Source organism: Nilaparvata lugens, chromosome 8, assembly GCF_014356525.2.
Source record: "Nilaparvata lugens isolate BPH chromosome 8, ASM1435652v1, whole genome shotgun sequence".
In the NCBI taxonomy this organism is placed as follows: Eukaryota; Metazoa; Arthropoda; class Insecta; order Hemiptera; family Delphacidae; genus Nilaparvata; species Nilaparvata lugens.
The window spans coordinates 46,914,512-46,937,995 of record NC_052511.1 but is presented as its reverse complement, the minus strand read 5'-3'; the positions used below and the strand labels follow the sequence as shown (position 1 = coordinate 46,937,995).

Sequence of the window (23,484 nt, the reverse complement as noted above, 5' to 3'; positions counted from 1 at the left end):
ATAGCTATATATTCTAAAGAGCCTACTGTATTAACAATGAAATTATCTATACTATAATAGGCTTATAATAAAGGAAAGAACTGACTAATTCATGTATGTGATAGGAAAATTATGTTTGACACATCATCACGTCTCAACTACTCAATTGATTAACTTGAAATTTTGCATATAGATTATTAATCAACCGAGGATGGTTGATTCAATTCTTCAAGATTTCATTACGTCAAGTTTTTAGTTTGTCAAGTACATGTTTGACGCATCATTACGTCTGAACTACTGGACTGATTAACTTGAAATTTCGCATATAGACTCTTAATTAACCGAGGATGGTTTTAGGCCTATTTTCCAATTCTTCAAGATTTCATTAAGTCAAGTTTTTAGTTTGTCAAGTATATGTTTGACGCATCATCACGTCTGAACTACTGGACTGATCAACTTGAAATTTTGCATATAGATTATTAATCAACCGAGGATGGTTGATTCAATTCTTCAAGATTTCATTACGTCAAGTTTTTAGTTTGTCAAGTACATGTTTGACGCATCATTACGTCTGAACTACTGGACTGATTAACTTGAAATTTCGCATATAGACTCTTAATTAACCGAGGATGGTTTTAGGCCTATTTTCCAATTCTTCAAGATTTCATTAAGTCAAGTTTTTAGTTTGTCAAGTATATGTTTGACGCATCATCACGTCTGAACTACTGGACTGATCAACTTGAAATTTTGCATATAGATTCTTAATTAACCGAGGATGGTTTTAGGCCTATTTTCAATTCTTCAAGATTTCATTAAGTCAAGTTCTTAGTTTGTCTAGTATATGTTTGACGCACCATTACGTCTGAACTACTGGACTGATTAACTTGAAATTTTGCATATAGATTCTTAATTAACCGAGGATGGTTATAGGCCTGTTTTAAATTCTCCAAGATTTAATCACATCAAGTTTTCAGTTTGTCAAGTATAAAATAAGACCCTTGCGAAGCACGGGTTACCTGCTAGTAAACAATAAATGCATACACATTAATATACGTAATATAAAATACGTAAACACATTAATAATGTGTGAAAGTCTAAAGTATGAACAATAATGAATCGATGCACATATATAGAGTTGAAAGTCTCATGAAATTTGAAAGCCAGAGAGCTATATTTGGATTGTCTTCTAAGAACAATGATAATCTATTACAAGATTGTTTTCTCTTACAATAATTGCCTCTTCAAAAACAATTCTTTAGTTCAATTGTGTGTTGGATTTAACCTTCAAGGTTGATGATTTAGAATAGAATTCAAACAACGAATTTAGACAATAAAAATTTATTACCTACATGGACTCTATAGTGGGCTGCTACACGGTAGTTTTAGACAATAAAAAATGTATTACATAAACTCTATAGTGGGATGCTACATGATCGTTTTATGGAAATTAATCCAAGTGTATGAAGGACTTTTTTCCATGTTGTGAATGTTTTTTTTCGTGTTTAATAAATACTTTTTGTGTAGTTGAGAAGTTGATATTGTGGTGATTATTCATATTAAATAAAAATACTAAGAAATTGCCAAAAACCACAGATTTATTGATACTTAGAAAGACCGGTTTCGGTTGTTAAACCATTGTCAATCTCTGATCAACTGATCAACTGATCAGAGATTGACAACGGTGTAACAACCGAAACCGGTCTTTCTAAGTATCAATAAATCTGTGGTTTTTGACAATTTCTTAGTATTTTTATTAAATTAAATAAATACCTCTGACATGGGTTACATGACACCGAAAAAATAAAATAAATAGATGGAAATAAATTGAAAGTTGCATTTGTTCAAATGCTGATTAATGAATAATAATTATTAAACGAAATAATAGATTCTCCCATCTAGCTGTTACATTTATTACATTTACATTTATTACATTCCTTAATCACAACATCAAATTAATGATTGGGAGAGAATCAACAGGATAAACCCAAAACTGTTCCTCTCCCTAATTTTGATAAAAATAGTCCAAATGAGGTTATGAAAACACTTTTATAAAGATCACAAAAATTTACAGTCCAAATAAACATTATACTAAAAATGTTGTATCTCGGTTGATCAGAAAGATGAAACAAATTATTATTACACTTGAAAATGCATTAAAAAATTGAAAAATATTAAAAAACTTGATAAATTTGAAGCCTGTTTACCCTGTTGTCAATATTTGCAGTAGCAGAAGTCTTCGGGGTGATTCACAGCATTTAATTGGAATTTCGTTTAATAATAATTATAAAATAAATAACCTATACCCATATAAATCCAGCAGGCAATCCAATTTGTATGTTTTGTTCCAAGTACCATTAGTTATCATACTCGAATACCAAAATACTATTGTTGAATACCAAAATACCATCTTAAATACCAAATACACATGAACGATGAAGAATAAAAACGAATTTGCCACAAAATCAACTCCAAAACACGGCTCAAAGTGTTGAAAAAATCATGAAAATAATAAAAAATATGTGAATAAGAACTAAGTTGTCAGAATATCAACTACACAGTTCTTACAGTTGACAAAAGATTATTTATTGAAGGGCTAAGTGGATGAAGGGGATATGTTACAAAATTTAAGTTTTGAGATATTTGAGGAAGAATTTCTTGGGTGTCTACTTCTACTATGCTAGCAAATATATATAGTTTTCAATTTATATATATACTATAAGTATGTAGTTTCTTATATTGCATATTATATAAATTATATTTTCTAAAACACTTATTGAAAGGGCTGCTTTTAAATTAATAAAACAAAATAAAACTTGTAGCACCCTTGTAGCACTTGTAGCACTAGTTGTTCAACTATTTTAAGTTTTTTAATAAATAAAGGGTGCTACAAGTTTTATTTTGTTTTATTAATTTATATTTTGCTATGTTTTATTTAAAAAATAATTAAAAACAGTACATACCTCCTTCTTCCTCTAAATTTTTTTTTATTTTATACTCTGAAGTATAAAACATTTTTTATTATATAATCATAAAAATAATAAAATATGTCAATAAGAACTAAGTTGGATTATCAACTACACAGCTCAGAAAGTTGACAAAAGATTATTTATTTATACTTTGTTTTCCACAGAAGTTCAAATTATGAAAATGTAATTGAATTGGAACATCTTTATCCTCAAATATAAACAATGTAAATTGCATAAAATCAAAAAATGTTGAACAAAAATGAATAATATCCTTCTCACCTAGATCAAGGATAGGTATATTAGTTTTTACAAAATATTGAAAATAACAATAATAATTATTGAATATTAAACTTGAAAATTTAAAATCAAACTTGAATTTGAAAATTGTTGAAACTGAAAATAGTAAAATATTTTATTGATTGTATAGACTGGTTGATTGAGGACTTATAAATAAATTATTATAGAGTACCTACATAAAATTATATAGGTATTATGATAATAGAAATTAGTTACTGTACATAAAATAAAACAGTATCATTATATAATTAACCCTGTAATTTCTTCAGATGGAAGGCCAAGTCTCAACTTATTTTGCACAGACTATAGTTCAGGCAATGAATGTTCAAAAGAGGGTATAGAGGTAATACTATGTAGCCTACTCAAATTCACTAATATTCATAAATATGATATTAATATACTAATATTTTTATTCATGCTATTTCTTGCAATAACAATATAATGCTTGCCCAGCACAAATTGGACTGGAAAATTTAATAGAATTTATACAGAAGTAGGGAGGAATTGAATAAACTAGAATAAAGAACGAGAATGTTAGCTATTATTCAAGATTTTATATTTTTTCAAATTTACTTGACGCTTATTCATTGGATATAATCATAGAGAAACAATAGCGTAAGTAGATATCCCATGGTATAGGGCGTTTATGTAGCAACTATTACTGTTATCTCAAGTCGATTACTGTCCATTACTGTAGATTTTTACTGTTTTGTTGGGGTGAGAGTGTATGAACGGCACAATATGAGAGACTACCAGTGTCTTACACCTTTTTGGGAAAGAAATACGTGGACTATCAGCTTGAGATAACAGTAAAAGTTACGACATAAACGCCCTATACCATGGGATATCTACTTATGCTATATTGTTTCTCTATGATATAATATCGGAATGATAATGTAGTCTACCTACTATCCAACTCATAGGCTCAACTCACACTTAGGCGACTCAGGTCGAGAAGAGACTCGACTCTAGTCGAGAGCATGTGTTCTCAAATGGTGACTTCGCGGAGACTAGAATCGACTGGTCTGAGTGTCACCATTTGGAAACACATGCTCTCGACTAGAGTCGAGTCTCTTTTCGACCTGAGTCGCGTAAGTGTGAGTTGAGCCTTATTGTGATATAAAGATATATTTCTGGATAATTAATTATGCAACATTCAAATATGTTGTTTATTCTGAGAATTGATTTAATGAGGTTTTCGACGTTTGGAGGCTTCAAATCAATTATTTTGTTGTAATTTAGGTTGTAAATTATATAGAGATGGTTCTTCGAGGCTTGGAGTAGACTTGACAATCAATTATATTTGTTATTGCAATTTGGATTGTTAATTATTAACAGATGATGAACATTGTTGTACTTTAGATCGTAATAATTTTAACAGATGATTGAGTGTGTTCTGAGAATTATGATTGTTTTAGAGAGGTTTTAGGGGGCTTGGAAGCTTGAAAATCACTTGTTATGTTAGGTAATTTGGATTGAAATAGCCTGTTAATTATTGACAAGAAATGGAGTGTTCTGAGAATTGATTTAGTGTCTGTTTTTGGGGGTATAAAGGCTTCAAATCAATATTGTTCTAATGTTTTTATCCCAAATAACATCACTTACATGGAATATCGAAATATGAATTATTTACAAGCACAGCAATGAAGTGTTCTGAGAATTGGTGTACAGTAGTATCTGTTTTTGGGGGTATTGAGGGCTGAAATCAATATTGTTCTAGGGTTTTTTTCCAAATAAAATCACTTATATGGAATATGGAAATATGAATTACCGGTATTTACAAGCACAGTTATAAAGTGTTCTGAAAATTGATGTAGCGTCTGTTTTTGGGGGTATTGAGGGGTGAAATCAATATTGATCTAATGTTTTCTCCAAATAACATAATTTATGGAATATGGAAGTATGAATTATTTACAAGCACAGTAATAAAGTGTTCTGAGAATTGATGTAGCGTCTATTTTTGGGGATATAAAGGCCTGAAATCAATATTGTTCTAATGTTTTATTCCAAGTAACATCATTCATATGGAATATGGAAATATGAATTATTTACAAGCACAGTAATGAATTTTCCAGAGAATTGATTTGGTGTGTTTTCGGGGCAGCAAGGCCTGATCTGTCCACCTGCGATTTTCTGTTTGTGGAGCTATCTCAAATCAAACGTTTTCACAACTTGACCAATAACTGTGGTTGAATCATAACAGACAATTCAAAATTAAATTCAATTCAAAATCAATATTGTTTGGAGTTATCTCTAATCTCTGAGTTTATCAAGGATTGACAATGGTGTAACAACCGAAACCGGTCTTTCTAACTATCAATAAATCTGTGGTATTTGACAATTTCTTAGTCTTTTTATTTAATATATCTCCTATCTCGTTAAAAATATGAATTATTTAAAAGTTATGGAGTCATTACTGTGTTGCATATGCATAGTTTTTCACTATTGAAATAAAACTTAAATTTTAAAAACCATTATGAAGTAAAAATGATGTTACTACCTATTAGTTCTCACTGATTCCTCTACCTTTATCCGCCCTTTCCATACATAACCTGGGAATTAGAGTAAGTTTCTATAGTCTATGATGAAAACAGGGCGAAACGATCGTCACTACAAATTTTGAGTGCAATTTCACTTCATAAGTGTTTTTAAAATTTAAGTGATAGAGTGTTTTGACAATGGATTTAGTGTGTTTTTGAGCGTAAGCGGCCTTAAAGAAAAAATACAATTTGATGGCGAATAAATTATGTATCTTATAATATACTTCATACAATACACTCTATTATTCTGATCATGATCCCAGAATATATGTAATTTCATTGTGAATTCGTGAGGCTGTGTTAAATACATAATTTATTCCTAGCCTTGGAAATGGATTAATTTTATAGATGGGGGAACTCAGGGTAGAGTTCTTGAATATGAGATTTATAGGAAATATTAGATAAACCTTTTCATTAGCATATCAGAATAAAGTCATCTAGCTATAATAATCATCATCATCATTAGCAGCATAATGTTGATGGTGATACAGTAGTCAGTGTTGTACTAATTTAAATAAATAAAGGCTTTTATTAAACGAAATTGATTACATTTTTGAAAATAATCAAGTAAATGTTAATATACATATTTTTTGTCAGCGTAATCTCCTTGGCAGAGTGCCGTCAGGAGTGTTGTATGTTACTAATTTAAGTTCACAATAAAGTTTACTAAGCAACTCAACTCAAAGTCAACTAGCTGAGCTTTGAATGATACAATTTCAATCTCTGATTTCCAAGAATTTCAACACTGGATTTTCCTGCTTCCCATGAACAGCAGGTGCTTCAAATTCGTTTATCAAATTTAGTTCGCTTGTTTCTTCATTAATTTCCGCGCATTTTAATGATTTCCTGTCACAAATAAGGAAAAACAGTAGCCCTATAAAGAGAAAAATGTGTTACAATTTTAGTTTTCACAAAAGTATTCAGTCCAAGAATTATAATATTATTATATGGTACAGTGCCGTACGTTTTTCAATGGAAAAATGATTGAATTGTTATTGTTAATTTCATGTATATGACAGAGAACTTGGTGATTTTATGAAATTACAACAATTGTTGCAGGAGTTGTTGCAGGTTTGTCCTTATTCCAGTGAGGAATTCTTTTTGCATTATAGAATGCAAAGATTGACGACTTAGATTATAATTGACAAATCCTTATACCCCTTTCATAGGTGGTCAGTGGGATGAAAAAAAAAATGAAATGAAAAAAAATTGTTATGAAATTTGATATCATGAAAATGTACAATTTCATCAATATAAGTAGGCTACTATAGAAGAATCCTTATAAAAACATAATTTATCATAGTTTTTAACGATAATCATTATTTAGTTAGGCGTCTATATACTTTATCTTGTTTTACACAAAATCTATCTTTATCTATAATCTATTCCTGATTAAATCCTACATCATCATGATTTGTACCAATTTAGTATGATACTATAAGAATAATCCAAAAAATAACACATGAAGAAGAAGGAATTATTTTTATCAATTCCTTGCAAATCTGATAGAATAGGTAACTTAATGTATTAGAACAACACCCCATAAGCTGAAATTAGCCACTTGGGGTATCCATGAACACTAATATTATGGATATCTGAATAAATACTTATTACTCATATGATATACTAGCCGTCAGGCTCGCTTCGCTTGGCATATCCGTTTAGCCAGATACCCAATCAATTTTTCCGCGATAAATGAATTTCAATCTTCAACTTGGTGCCAACCTAACTAAGTCAACTCAACTTAATGCCAAGCTGACAAAATTATTAATTTAGTTCCCAGTTAACAACTGTTTCGAAGAGGTACTCTCTCTAGATTATAGTTCTATATTAACATATGGTATGGACATTTTTCAATTATAATTAAGAGAGATTGGAATAAGAAGAATATACATGCTAAAAGACGAACCTTAAACCCTTAAAAACCACCCTTAGAGTTAAAAATATTGCCAAAAGATTTCTTAGTGCGCCTCTAAAGGGCCAACTGAACATACCTACCAAATTGAACGTTTTTGGTCTGGTAGATTTTTAGTTCTGCGAGTGAGTGAGTCAGTCAGTCAGTCAGTGAGTGCCATTTCGCTTATATATATATATGATATATTATAGAGTATTTATGTTGTAATTTATGTTTCTGTATTTTGTATACGAGTCATATATCATGTAATGATTTTCAATAATGAGAGAAAACATTAATTTAGCTTCCTCTTTTAGGTTAATATATCAAACTGTGAAAGTTTGCATTTTTTTAATATTCACACCACCACAATAAAATTATAGTGGAGAATGGTTGGAATTTAAATAAAAAATATTCATGAAAAAATTATTTAACTAGTATGGGCCAAGATTATAAGGTACCACTTTTTGTGTAGTTGAGAAGTTGATATTGTGGTAATTATTCATATTGAATTCAAATTCAATTTCTCAGTCTTTTTCATTCAATATTATAAGGTACCCTGATCTGTAATGTAACTGATTGTATTCATGAATTTATTAATTCTTTCAATAATATAGGCCTAGGTACATAATAACAATTCTAAACTAAGCACTCAAGTCAAAGTATAGCCTACAGTAAAGGACAACAATAAATTTTCTGAGAACATATTTTAGAAGATGTATTTGTTGTTGATGTTATCATTATGAATCATTGATTAGCTCATCAAATTCAGTCAACAAAAACAAGTTCCTCAAATAGTTATAATCAACATTGAATTCTCAGGAAAATATGAATAGCTATAATAGTGTTGATTCAATATTCTTGACATCTTGTCAAATTTCTTGAATAGTTAAACAACATTGAATTCTCAGAAAAATATGGAATAGATAAATATTAATTCAATATTTCTGTCTTCCTTCCTTCAGTTATGAAAGAGACGGCAAGAATAAGGAGAGTAAAGCAGGAAAAAGAAGAAGAAAAGGGAAGAGGAAGAAGAAGAAGGAGGAGAAGAAAGGGGAAGTGGAGGAGGAGGAGGAGTAGGAGGAGGAGGAGGAGGAGAAGAATAAGAGGAAGAGGAAGAGGTGAAGGAGTAAGAAGAAGAAGTAGGATGATGATGAGGAAGAGGAGAAGGAGATGGTGAAGAGAGAAAGAGAAAGAAAGAAAGGAGATGGTTTTAAATAGAAAAGTAGGAGAAAGATAATATGGAGAGAAAGATCTAAATGCAGCATATTGAATCAATACTCGAGTTCTGAGAAATGATTTTCTGTAAAGAGACACCTAATCCCTAAGTTTCAAGTGCCATATGCCGTATATTTGCCTTATATATGCCTTATTTATGCCTTATATATGCGTTACATATGCCTTATCCCAGGAAAAGACCGACCGCCTCATGGCACTCTAATGTGAAATACTGTTTATCATGTCAAATATTTCACTTCAACATTTCTTGGAAAGGATAATCATATCCGACGCCAATGCTTTCTCAAAATTGTAATAAATCAATACCGTGGATGGACATGTAAAGCGAGAGTCACGTTGTAGCCAGCATCTGACCCATATAGTGAGGTCCACGTTATAATGGCAGTATTTGATCAGCATTGGTGTTGCTATCCTTGTCTATCATTCAACAAAGCAGATAGCGCTATCATTTTCTAGATCCACAACGTTGCCAGATTTTTTTGTAATGATTTAGAAATATAGTTAGTTGATAAAATATTCAATCTCGATATCAAAATGTATTATTTAGTAATTGAAAGAATATATCTTTTTGACGAATGAAATATAATTGAGGAAGTGTGTTTAATATGATGTTCATAAAACTATGTTCATTTTTATCTGAATAAAATGACATTTTTATCTCAAAATAAATAAGATTTTCAATGAGCTCAGTTTTTGTGATTATAATGACCAGCATACCAGCTACGACAGTGAGGTCCACGTTATAATGGCAAAATGGCTAATGGTTAATTAGCAATTGTGTATTGCTATCCTTGTCTATCATTCAACAAAACGAATAGCGCTATAGTGAGGTCCACGTTATAATGACAGTATTTGATCAACTTTGGTTTTGCTATCCTTGTCTATCATTCGACAAAGTGGTACTATCATTTTCTAGGTCCACAACGATGACAATTATGTTTTCGACAGTGTAGAAATATAATTAATTAATGCAGAGAATCGGCATCGCTATTCTTCTATCTTTATCCACTGCCATTATAAGGTGGACCACACTATATCTATTTCTCGCTTTGGTCTGTTGCCAGATTGATTTTTAAAAATGTATAAATATAATTAATCAACAAAAAATTTATTTTTGATTATGAAATCATTGATTAAGATTTCTTGCTTTATAAAATATAATTGATTATTTTAAACGAGAATGAACAGTTAATATTACATCAGTAAACCAGTATCAGTTACCCTCCATAGAAGGCATTGACAAGACCGAGGATCGGCAAAGTTGTTCTATCTTTCTCCATTGCCATTATAACGTGAGCCTCACTACAGTTGATAAAATGCTCACCTGAAGCACTGTCCATGGGCTAAATAAAAGATAAAGTATCTCATCAGAAAGCTCAAATTGAATTCTGTCTTTACTTTTTACGCATAGAATAATCTCAAATCGATATTAATCTATGAAGATAGGAGATTTATAATTTGTTATCATTATTCGTAAAATCATTGACAATTTCATAGTAGCAAGCTACTCTATATATCTCACTGCTCTATGCCGATTCAAAACTCGACGACAAAAACTAACCTCAAAATCGAACATAACCTCAAAGCCATCTAACAACAACCAAGCTCTCACGTGGTTTCTGAAATTATTTAATCATTAATTTTATGTATCTTAATTAATTTGTAATATTATCATTCAAAGATAACATGGATCTAATAAAAACTATAGGTGATGAAGACGAGGTACCAGATTACTCAGAAACTTCAGACGAAGAAGAAGAAGTAAGTCATGTCAAAACACATTGTATTTATTTACAACCAAGTTATATTCAAGTGCAATTGTCAAATAAGTTTGTAATTTCAAAAATTGAATATATTTTGCAAATTTTAATGATTATTTCTGTGAGGAACAGTTGAAATCTGAAAATTGCCACAGTATCCTTTGAAAATTATTAGTAGCCCAAATCTATGTGCAATACTGTCAATAGTTAAGCTGTGTTTACATCAATGTTATTAACAAAATGTTAATAACTTAATCCTTATAGATTCTATTAGATTGAACATAACTTATACACATGATGAACATATGTGTTTGTCAAGTTCCGTTCAATATAATAACAAACAAAATCGATCCCAACCAAAAATTTGATGACAGGTATGTTGGCACTGGACGTACACTCACACCTGATAGAATCTATAAGGATTAAGTAGTTATTAAAATTTTGTTTTTAAACGCAGCTTTAGCCTTTATTGTAGTTTGTAGTGTTTTAGATAAGTGACTATTTTCTTATTTTGATAATATCAATTCTCTTTTGAATTGAATTACTATTTGCAATCAGCCTACTAAGTTTTGAAAAAAATGCATTTATTAAAATTTCTTCTCCCTCTATCCTAACTTTGTCACTCTATATGTGCGTACAGATTTACGCGCCGCGAACATGAGCAATTCAATTTTAATTAGCTGATGCCAAGCTTTTTATATCTATATCTTATACCGTTTCTGTAAAAATACATAATATATAGTCAGCTGCTTAAAGCCAAGCTTTTATATCTGTATCTTACCGTTTCTGTAAAAATACAGATATAGTCAGCTGCTTAAAAGTGAATTGCTCATGTTCGCGGCGCGTATATCTGTACGCACCTTATTATTATTTATTCCAATGCAATAGTTTTTAACACTTTTAGCCACATTCTCCGCCACCCTCTACCTTTGACACACCACCATGTTTTGACCCATACTCTAATATTCTCTAATCAAAATGATAAGTTTGTAACAGCACTTCTTTTTTTCACTCTGTTTCTGATGGAAATCTTTGTTGGAAACTTCTGAGTGTACTGTTAGCTTCAATTAATACCATTTGATTTTATTGTTTTCCAGTATCAACCAACAAAACAGAAGAAGCGAAAAAAGAAAGACTTTGAATGCGATTTTGCGTTTGCATCGAGCACACAAGATTACAACAAGGACACATGGAATGACATTCAAAAATACATCAAACGAAACGTCAAAAGCAAGGTTGATGACAAAATTCTGAAAGCACGAAAGAATTTGAAGAAGGAGGTAAGTATTCACTCATTATTTCCAATATCGGAACACCGAGCTTCGCTCGTTTTTTATTTATTAATAAACAGAACACAATTCTTCAAAATGATCGGGGAAGGACTAACAGGCACAGCCCAAAACTTTTTCTTTCCCGAATTTTAATTTGTACACTATAAATGGTCCAAAAAGTAGGCTATTTTCCATACACTTGAATAATTCAGGTCCAATCTTCAGTCCAAATATTTGAAAACGGAAAAGTTCTAATTTACATTGTTTACTAACCAAATTAAATAACACTCAAAACTGTAAAATAATTATTAACTTTGAATATTATGATAAACCATGTCATGTCATCATATCACATTATTTTGATTGAGTCTATTAAAAATCTGGTGTGGCGCACTCACACAACTTTCCTTGCATCGTATTTTTAGTTGTATTTGTATTTTTAGTTATATTTTCAGTGTTGAAAATGAATGTGAAAATCAGAATGTGCCTCACACATGAGTAAGTTATTAGTTTTATAACTGATATTCAAATAATATACACTGCAGTTTCATCAAATATTCCAAAATTTAAATATTAACTCTAGTGAGGTCCACGTTATAATGGCAGTGTTTGATTAGCAATGGTATTGCTAATGGGCAGAACATACCAACTTCTTATTGTCTAAATTAAGAAAATATATATATGCATTCAGGTGTCTCAGTGATGTTTTAAATGCTAGGGAAATTAGACAGATGTATCATGCCTTCGTCCAGTCATTGCTATCATATGGTATACTGGCCTGGGGTGGTGCCTAACAGGTGCACATTAGAAGATTGGAGACTGTTCAGAAATCAATTCTTAAGGCAGGTTTAAAAAAGAATAGAAGATATTCCTCTGCGTTACTTTTTAGTGAGTCCAGAGTTTTGTCACTGAGAAAACTTTTCATAAAAGATCTGTTGATCTACATCTATAATAATTCCCATTCAATATTTACTCCTACAGAACATTCATACAATACAAGATATGCATCTGCATCAGCAGTAGGTATAAACATAATACAACAAACAAGATCGTTTTCAATGACAAATTGCTTTTACATTTCTCATATTTTATTCCGAAATTTCCTTCTCCGTTCCAACCAGAATAGATTGTTGGATGTAGTTTCGAACTCTGCGTTCAAGTGGCACTTGAAGAACTGGCTGTTTGATATCAGTGAGGATAATGCCGTCTCACTCATTGTTACTGGGGGTGCGCGTGTTTGATTCAATTTGGGCGCCTTCAGAGAGATTTTTTTTCAGTTCTGTCATGCTTGTCTGATCTGTTTTCCTGACTTGAATTTGTTATTTAAATTGTAGCCTTCCTCGCTATTCCTTGGTTTTCATCATCTTTTATTTCTAAATTTAAAGTTATTTATAATTCAGTTTTCCACTTTTTTTATCCCTTCTTAATGTATGGGGATTATAGTTTCATAATTGAAAATTATTTTAATGTAGTTTAGATCTCTAATAAAAATTGAGATCTCTCTTTATAATTATAGATATAACACATATTGTTACGATAACTCGAGCTTACGCACAGGCCTTTGTTGCCTATGCAAGCTCTTTCCTATCTGATACAAGAATTTTATACAAGAATAAAATTGTGATAGCTCAAGAGTTCTATTGTTTAGTATAGTTCTATATTTTGTTGTTTGTTTTTTGTAAGTATATTATATCATTTCTTGAATTGTATAAACTTTATTGCTCAAGATTCTATGTAACTGCTTGAATTGTATTCAGAAGGAAAAAATAAATTGAATTGAATTGAATTGCTATCCTTGTCTATCATTCAACAAAGCGGATAGCGTTATATCTCTTTCTCGCTTTGCTCTGTTGCCAGATCGTCTTTTAACAATGTAGAATTAATGACTAACAAAATATATTATCTTAATGAAAATTTATCATGAAATTATTAAAAAATATAATTTCTTGCTTAATAAAATATAATTGATTATTTTAAACGAGAATGAACAGCTAATATTACATCAATAAACATGTGTCAGCTACCGTCTATAGAAGGCATTGACAAGACAGAGGATCGGCAACGTTTTTCTCCTATAGTGCGGTCCACGTTATACTGACAGTATTCGATCAACTTTGGATTTGCTATCCTAGTTTATCAATCGACAAAGCCGGTGGTACTATCCTTTTCTAGGTCCACAACGATGCCAATTATGTTTTTGACAGTGTAGAAATATGATTAATTAATGCAGAGAATCGGTATCGCTATTCTTCTATCTTTCTCCTCTGCCATTATAACGTGGACCTCACTATAGCTGTTCGTCATGGAAAGTGAAATAGATGGGCTAAGATAGATTTATAATATTATCTAAAGGATTAGAGACAACTTCTGTAGGCTACTGTTCAATATCTAGTTTCTTACTATATTATTTAACATGAATTAGTATTAGAATTGAATGAAAAAGACTAAGAAATTTTCAAAAACCACAGATTTATTAATACTTAGAAAGACCGGTTTCGGTTATTACACCATTGTCAATCTATAGATAGATAGATAGATATATATTACGTCTGGTTGGCCTCAACGGAGTCAGACAAGTCAAAGTGCTAGCAAAAGCGAGACACCATTAATTTTTAATTAAATTTATATCTAGTATATAATTACTATTTGTCTTTGACTCTATTACAGTAATCAAAATAGTCCTTCAGACTATAAAAGCATTCCTCCTTTAGAAATAATTTCAAACTTCGTTTAAACTTTTTTATCGTTAGATAAACTTTTTTATCTCTGATAAACATAGTTTAAGAGTTTATCAGAGATTGACAATGGTGTGATAACCGAAACCGGTCTTTCTAAGTATCAATAAGTCTGTGGTTTTTTGACAATTTCTTAGTCTTTTTCATTCAATGAATAATTACCACAATATCAACTTTTCAACTACAGGAAGAGTAGTATTAAAATCTTTACTACATAACGTAAGAGATATAGATTGAAGTTTATATTGATTTTTTCTTTTTTTCGCACAGGAAGTTGAAGAAAATGGCGACTCTGACATTGAAGATGAAGAAGCAATCATGGGAAACGGCAAGAATAATTCAGACTCAGAAATCTCCCTATCTGACGACGAACTGAAAAAAGGTAATCATTTCAAAGTTTTCTAAAAGCGGATTAAGCTTATGTGATAAAGTGAAACTTCCCCCTACACACCGATAGGTAGTCTAGTTGGGGGATTCCGAAATATTTTGTATATTGTATATAGACTTAACCTATTTCGGACTACTTTTTGTGTAGTTGAGAAGTTGATATTGTGGTAATTATTCATATTGAATGAAAAAGACCAAGAAATTGTCAAAAAACCACTAATTTATAATTAGAAAGACCGGTTTCGGTTATTACACCATTGTCAATAAACACTGTAAACTCTGTTTATCAGAGATTGACAATGGTGTAATAACCGAAACCGGTCTTTCTAATTATCAATAAATCAGTGGTTTTTTGACAATTTCTTAGTCTTTTTCATTCAATATTTCGGACTATGTGTAACCTTATCTAAATTTAGGAGAGGAATAGCACAAGGTTACCTCATTTTTTCTCTTCCTATCATTTTAATGATGTAGCCTACTTATTATATCAATCAATAAATAATAATTGTATTTCATAATCATGTTTAATGTTTTTTGGAAAATAAATTTGAATTGAATTTTTATAAAGACTAGCAGGTTATCCGTGCTCTCCAAGGGTCTAATTAAGAACGTGACAAACTGAAAACTTGACGCAATGAAATCTTGGAGAATTTAAAATAGGCATATAACCATCATAGGTTAATTAAGAATCTGATTGCAAAATTTCAAGTTAATCAGTTGAGTAGTTGAGACGTGATGATGCGTCGTACGTGAATTTTCTATCCTAGTGTATAAACCAGTTCTTTCCTTTATTATAGTATAGATAATATGACACTGCACTAAACTAAGGCTGGGCACACACTAGTTAGTCAAGACAAGACAAGACATGATCAGACACGTTTAGTCACAATACTTCACATAGTTGCTTATGAAGCAGCACACACCGATTAGTCATTGCAATTAGACATGTCTTCATAAGCAACTATGTGAAGTATTGTGACTAAACGTGTCTGATCATGTCTTGTCTTCTGTTGGTGTGCGCCCAGTCTAAAACAAATAAATAACTGTGGAAGCGAATTTAATCGTCTTTTAACTGTTTTTGTTCTCTTTCTAGATACCCTGAGACTGGAACAGAACCAAATCAAAGTAAATAACAGTGGAAGCGAAATTAGTCTAGTCTTTCAACTGTTTTTGTTCTCTTTCTAGATACCCTGAAATTGAAACAGAAAAGGAAGAAAGTAAAGAAGATGGGTCTGATAAAGAAGGAGTCAGACGAAGAAGAAGAAGAGGAGTTCTTTGAAGATGCACCTCCGTATGACGAGAAAGCGTCCTTCTATGAGATGAACCTGTCACGACCTCTGTTGAAGGTATTTATAACTTTCAAGTGAAAAGGTTTGATCATTTCTTTGGTATAACTTGGGTTTTACCAGCTTCGTATTTGACTTATTAACTTCAGTACTTAGTGGTCCATGAGAAACATTAAGGCTCAACTCACACTTAGGTCTCAGGCGACCTAATTAGGCGACTCAGGTCGAGAAGAGACTCGACTCTAGTCGAGAGCATGTGTTTTGAAATGGTGACGTCGCGGAGACTAGAATCGACTGGTCTGAGTGTCAACATTTGGAAACACATGCTCTCCACTAGAGTCGAGTCTCTTCTCGATGCAGCATGTGTTTTCAAATGGTGACACTCAGACCAGTCGATTCTAGTCTCCGCGACCTCACGACTGTGAGACTGAGTCGAGCGTCGACTCGACATGTTGGTCGAGCCTCAACTTGAGTTGCATAGTACCGTGCATTTTTAATGAAAGTGAGCTTATGTTTCATGAAAGTGATGTTTTATCATTTTAGATGAGACAATATATTCATAATAATTACGGTATTATAAAACTTGTTGCATGCGCAGAAGTGACGAATTGGATCTCATATTTTTAATAATGTGAGGTTAGAAAATGGAGTAGCTTAGAACTGAAGTAGTGACAATGAGCAAGAAAGTCGTAAGGTCGAGAGACTGGAGTATCCTCGACTGGAGTCGTACGATTTGAGTCGAGGTAGTGTGAGTTGAGCCTAAGCCTCAACTCACACTCACGCGACTCAGGTCGAGAAGAGACTCGACTCTAGTCGAGAGCATGTGTTTTCAAATGGAGACAGTTGCAGAGACTAGAATCGACTGGTCTGAGTGTCACCATTTGGAAACACATGCTCTCGACTAGAGTCGAGTCTCTTCTCGACCTGAGTCGCGTAAGTGTGAGTTGAGCCTTAGTAGACGAAATCCTTATGATTTTATATTATTAGCATCATTAATTACAGAGGCCCGGTTGCACAAAAGCCAGTTAAATTTTGATCGTGGTTAATTCCCTGAGAGCCAATCAGAGAAGGCTTTTTTAGAAGACGGCTTCTCTAATTGCTTCTCGTGGAATTAATCTTGATTAAAACTTAACCGGCTTTTGTGCAACCGGCACAAAGTATTATAAGTACTAGTAGGCTACTTTCATGCGAGCCTTCTACTTTTGAAGGTGAGCGAAATGAGCCTCTATTCTTTTTGAGGCGAATGTACAATAAACATTTAGGGCCAACCCAAATGAAGCGTTTTTCAGACGAGTCGGCAGGGCATGAAGCTCTCAGATTGGCTGATTATCAGCTGATTGGGTAAGTAAGTGTTCGGGAATTAGCTGATAATCAGCCAATCGTAGAGATTCCCGCCCTGCCGACTCGTCTGAAAACGCCTGAAGAAACGCTTCGTATGGCTTGGCCCTTAGTGACGTTGATTTCGCAAACAGCGAGTAGTATCCTCTACAGACAGTTTGTTATCATATTTATATTAATATCGGGGCACCGAGTTTCGCTCGTTATTTTTATTTAATTGATAAACAGAAAACGATTCTCTAAAATTATCGTGTTTATATTTTACAGCTGGCTATATGTCAGCTTATGAATTTCGGGGATGCGATATTTTGATTTTCCACAGAATCACTCGCTCACTTTTTACTATCCACAGACGACGAAAGTCTCAGCTGTGACAGCCAAGGATGAATTATCCTTTAATGTCGTTCAGCGAGTTTTCCCAAGGATGAGACCTAGTGCAATCGAATTGTTATATATTGTTTAATCATAAACCTACTATGTTCCAAATTTCGTGAACATCGTTAGAGCCGTTTTCGAGATCCGTTGAACATAAATAATCAGATATAAAAATACAGAAATTGCTCGCTTAATACAATAGGATATCATAGTATAAAAATTTTATATATATTATAATAGACAATTCATATTATCATTTCTTTTGGTTGCCATAGAAAAATTTAAGTGATATTTTCATCTTCAATATTATTCTCAAGATTTTGTACTCGTTTGCGTTATTGCGTTTCAAATGTGAATTTGTATTTCATAGTGAGAAAACATGGATAACCAAATACATAACCTATAAACTAGAGTGTAAATAGGAAATGACATTGAGTAATACGGCAAGGCAAAACATCCAATAGGATCTCTGCTGATGAAAGCCATATGAATAAATAAAAGTTTGACGTGCAAGGCTCAACTCACACTTAAGCGACTCAGGTCGAGAAGAGACTCGACTAGTCGAGAGCATGTGTTTCCAAATGGTGACACTCAGACCAGTCGATTCTAGTCTCTGCAACTATCTCCATTTGAAAACACATGCTCTCAACTAGAGTCGAGTCTCTTCTCGACCTGTAGTGAGGTCCACGTTATAATGGCAGTGAAGAAAGATAGGAGAAAAACGTCGCCAAGTCTCTCCATTTTGCCACTAAGTGTACACAGCTGTTACTCAATTCATCCCATTAAATTTAATCTAATAATAATTATCATTTCTTTGGTAAAATAATCAATTTTAATGTCAAATTAATCAAGAATATATATTTTTTCATAATTTGATTCAAAAATTTGCTTCCATAACTGAGATCAGATTTTCATTTTTATACAAACCTGAAATGGCGGCTAATTTAAAAAGCTGTGATACACCAATCTGAATCCCAAAACAACAGAAATTAAGTTATTTTGTATGTATTCTATTCCAATTTCTTTTTAAAATAATGGAAAAATAGAAATCCTATTTAAAATAAGTTTATTTTATTTTATTTATAGTATAATTTTCAATGGAAATAATTCTTAAATAACCTTTCAATAGTATTTATACCGGTACGAGTAGGTCTAACCTGTACGTGTAGGCTGACTGAAGCATGGATGAAGTGTAGGATGGTTAGCTATCAACTTTTAAAATGTTATTCTTGGTATTATAATTTGTGCTTCTCATACGGTAACGTCTAAAAATTATTTCATTGTTTCAAAAATACATTTTAAATCAATTATACGACTTGTGTACTAAAGTATTTTGATAGAATGAAGAAATAAATGGCGGCTGGGAATTGCTTGTTTACTTTTCTACAGTCACTGTCAAAACTAAAAATAAAATATTCTGGCAAACAGACAACATTGCAGAGCTAAAGAGAGATAGCGCTATATGTTTTGTTGTGTGATAGAAAAGGACATCAACAGTATTGTCAATCCTACACTGCCATTATAACGTAGACCTCACTCTAGTGGAGAGCATGTGTTTTGAAATGGTGACGTCGCGGAGACTAGAATCGACTGGTCTGAGTGTCACCATTTGGAAACACATGCTCTCCACTAGAGTCGAGTCTCTTCTCGACCTGAGTCGCGTAAGTGTGAGTTGAGCCTTAGTAGACGAAATCCTTATGATTTTATATTATTAGCATAATTAATTACAGAGGCCCGGTTGTACAAAAGCCGCTTTAATTTTGATCGTGGTTGATTCCACGAGAGCCAATCAGAGAAGGCTTCTTTAGGAAACGGCTTCTCTAATTGCTTCTCGTGGAATTAATCATGATTAAAACTTAACCGGCTTTTGTGCAACCGGCACAAAGTATTGTAAGTACTAGTAGGCTACTTTTCTGTTTTGCAACTACAGTTGACCCCCAGAACAGACTATGGAAGACAAGTAGGGTCAGAACACATCAAGCGTTTTTTCAGGCAATAACCTAATGAGCTGTACTGTTTTTAGGCGATAGGAGCGATGTCGTTCGTTCACCCGACCCCCATCCAGGCAGCAACCATTCCAGTCGCACTGATGGGTCGCGACATCTGTGGTTGTGCGGCCACTGGCACCGGCAAGACTGCTGCATACATGCTGCCCACTCTGGAAAGGCTCATCTATAAACCTTTGAGCGGAGCTCCTGTTACCAGGTATGTCTTATGCCGCATCCACACTTTCGCCCAATGCGTATGAATGACGACGAGCGCCAGAGTGTGGATGGGTGGTTTGCCAGCGCTCGCCTTCATTGGCCTTCGTTGGCCATCGCTCTGATTTTTGTCGAGCGAAGGCGAGTGGCTGGCCGAGCATCCACAAAGGTGGGCCGTCCACTATAGTGAGGTCCACGTTATAATGGCAGTATTTGATCAACTTTGGTTTTGCTATCCTTGTCTATCATTCGACAAAGCCGGTGACACTATCCTTTTCTAGGTCCACAACGGTGCCAATTATGTTTTTGACAGTGTAGAAATTTGATTAATTAATGCAGAGAATCGGCATCGCTATTCTTCTATCTTTATCCACTGTCATTATAACGTGGACCTCACTATAGAACAGTTTTCGTCCGAACTAGCAACGGCAGAAAACTACTGAACTCGTAGTTCGCATCACGACGATGATATCTTTGTCTCGCATATCCCACAATGGAACATGCTCTTGAACTAAACTTATCAACTTTTTATTGTCCATAGTTATACTTTATAAAACAGAACAACTTCAAAAAACAAAAACAAACAAGACTGTGAAACAATTTTAGGTTATGAACACTTTGTTGTCTCAGCTCAACTAGTTAGTTCGGCCGGAAAATTCCATCCAATTAGGATCGAAAAATTGATCGGCCGGAGACGGTTATCCACGGCCGTATGAACCTGTTTCAATGGACGAGCATCTATTCCTTTCTTTGTTGGGGGATTGTTCGGTCGCGTTCGGTAGTTTTCGGTCGATGCTAGTTCGGATAAAAACGGTACTAGTGGACGGCCCACCTACGTGGAAGTCCTTGAATCGTTTGAGAACAGGTGTCACTAGATGCAGGTCGGAGCTTGTGATATGGGGTTACCATGAGTATGCAATGTGCGAATGTGGAATGACTCAAAACTATGAACAAATCGAATCAAATTATCTTTTCCTCCACCTACTGTCTAAAGTACTTACTTTACTCCCTGAAACCTAATACTAAAGTGTCACTTTTTCGCTCTCGGTAGTAAAAAACAGAAAAACTCCCTAGGGAGTAAAAGTGACTCCATTTAAATAACATGGGGAGCATCTCTATTTTGAAACTTACATTGTAATAGGTTAGAAGGTCTAAGCTCAGATGAAAAAGCATAATAGAGGTGTCTGTTATTGAGTCAACTGAATTCAATACCACAACCAGAAATTTGATCAACTCATGAAATTTATGTTTGTATGATAATTATTTTATTCTTAATATTAGTAGACGATAAAAATTTAGCTCAGCTGATATAATTGTTACAACTTTTGCCGATAGATAGCGCAATCGGCAGTCCCAATCAGATGACCGGTTTTTAGGTTTTAGATTTATGTTATGTTGTTAGGAATCATTGTCACCAATACGTAAGTTATTAGAATGATTTTATTTGCAGTTTCTATAAAAAAATGTAGATGGAGGAAAAATGTTGTGTACATCACGAGCGAAAAATACTTTTTCTCCCTCAGGAAAATTGCTGCCCTCGGCTTCGCCTCGGGCTTCAAACTTTTTCCCACAGGGAGAAAAAGTCGTACTTTTCACTCTAGATATACAAATAACTATTATTCACTAATCAAATTATCTTTATTCACAAAAACCTCTTGACCTGTCCAAATATGGAAATACATCGCACGATGGAGGATCTTATTTTAGGAAATGACAAAGTAGTTTCTGCGGCTAAATTTCTGAATAATATTTGATTTTGTGTGCCCCCAGACACGAAAGAAGAAGAAAATTTAGTGCGAAATGAGTTGCAAAGAATTTTGAAATTCTGCATCATGATTCGGCTATTATTCTGTTGTCAATATTATTCAAAGCTGAATGTTTGATAGCACTTGATTCATATCTTTTCCTACAGTTACCTTGAAAAGTGGCCATTGCTGCACTGATTACAGAACGCAAAGAATCACTTTTCCGCTCTAGTGCGGGAAAAATTTTTCCTGCACTCCAGATTTGCAACATAGCAACGCAAAATAGTTAGTAGGTTATATGGAGCACCAGTGCAGCAAAAGCGAAATTAAGTTGGTAACAGTGACTGTGGTGCACGTTATAAAAATCTTGAGGTGGTGGACAACAGTGGATGACAGCCACCACATTCAGCACACAGCCCTCCCCCCCCCCACCACCATTCAAACACACATACTACATTCCATTTTATTTATTAATAATAAAATTACACAGATATACATTTGATGGATTTCAGGCAATTTTACCCATAATTACCCACTTTTCATATTCAATGGTAACTGTAGGAAAAACTCAATGTGAAATACGTGCGCAAAGTTCCTCTGCTGCACTCAACAAACCATTCCGCCCGAGCCGTAACGTTTCTTTCGGTGCAGCAAACCGTCACTTTGCGCACTAGTTGCACAAATAAGTATTTTAGATACTTAGTTAATTATTGTGCCACATGGAATAGTTTATGTTACGGTACATGTGTAAAGGCTATACAGAGACTTATAACTGGAAATTCAACTTGTTTCAGAGTTGTGGTTCTGGTGCCAACTCGAGAACTGGGTGTTCAAGTTTACTCAGTGACTAGACAGCTGGCTCAGTTCACCAAGATCGATGTCGCTCTGTCTGTCGGAGGGCTAGACGTCAAAGTGCAGGTAAACATTAATATTTTTAATTATTTCAAATATATACTGTCTTAATAAATTGCCTAACGATTTTGGTAGGGAGTTTAACGGTTTTGGTAGAGAGTTAGTGGGGAGGATATTTTTAATATTCTTTCCGAAGAATGGACATTGATATGTCCAAAGCTCCGCCAATTTATGTAGATGCATAACAATATAATTATTATCTATAGTTATTATATTAAAATTGCTTTTTCATATCATATACAGTTCAATAATTATTTTCTTAGTCTATATCATGTAAATTCATCTATAATTTTGCTGTATTGTAAGCTATTGTATATAAGTGTATAAGACAGTATATATTGTAATCTACATAAATAAAGTACTCAATCAATCAATCAAAAACGATGACAGAAAGTTGATAGAGTTAATAGGGTTCTATCTGAATTGATCTAAAAGAGTAGGCCCAAGGATATGATCACATTGGATGCGTGTATGTGCAAGTACACACTTGGTAATGCATGACCAAACGCGCAGATGAGAAACAAAATGTGGCGAGAGCAATAGGAACACTCACACTGAA

The 23,484-nt window shown here is 33.2% G+C and overlaps 1 protein-coding gene across 2 annotated transcripts in view; it reads left to right on the top strand.

Moving 5' to 3' along the window:
* Positions 1-10,438: 10,438 nt before the first annotated feature.
* The window catches only part of LOC111044054 (probable ATP-dependent RNA helicase DDX27), a 37,918-nt gene continuing 24,872 nt past the window's right edge, over positions 10,439-23,484 (top strand). The window contains exons 1-6 of one of the 2 annotated variants that reach the window (XM_022329107.2): positions 10,439-10,676; positions 11,773-11,955; positions 14,952-15,063; positions 16,254-16,414; positions 20,091-20,272; positions 22,808-22,931. In XM_022329107.2, coding sequence (XP_022184799.2) covers positions 10,602-10,676; positions 11,773-11,955; positions 14,952-15,063; positions 16,254-16,414; positions 20,091-20,272; positions 22,808-22,931 — 837 coding nt within the window. In that variant the 5' untranslated portion in view covers positions 10,439-10,601. The remainder of the gene's footprint in view (positions 10,677-11,772; positions 11,956-14,951; positions 15,064-16,253; positions 16,415-20,090; positions 20,273-22,807; positions 22,932-23,484) is intronic. The other variant, XM_022329108.2, reaches the window with a different exon arrangement.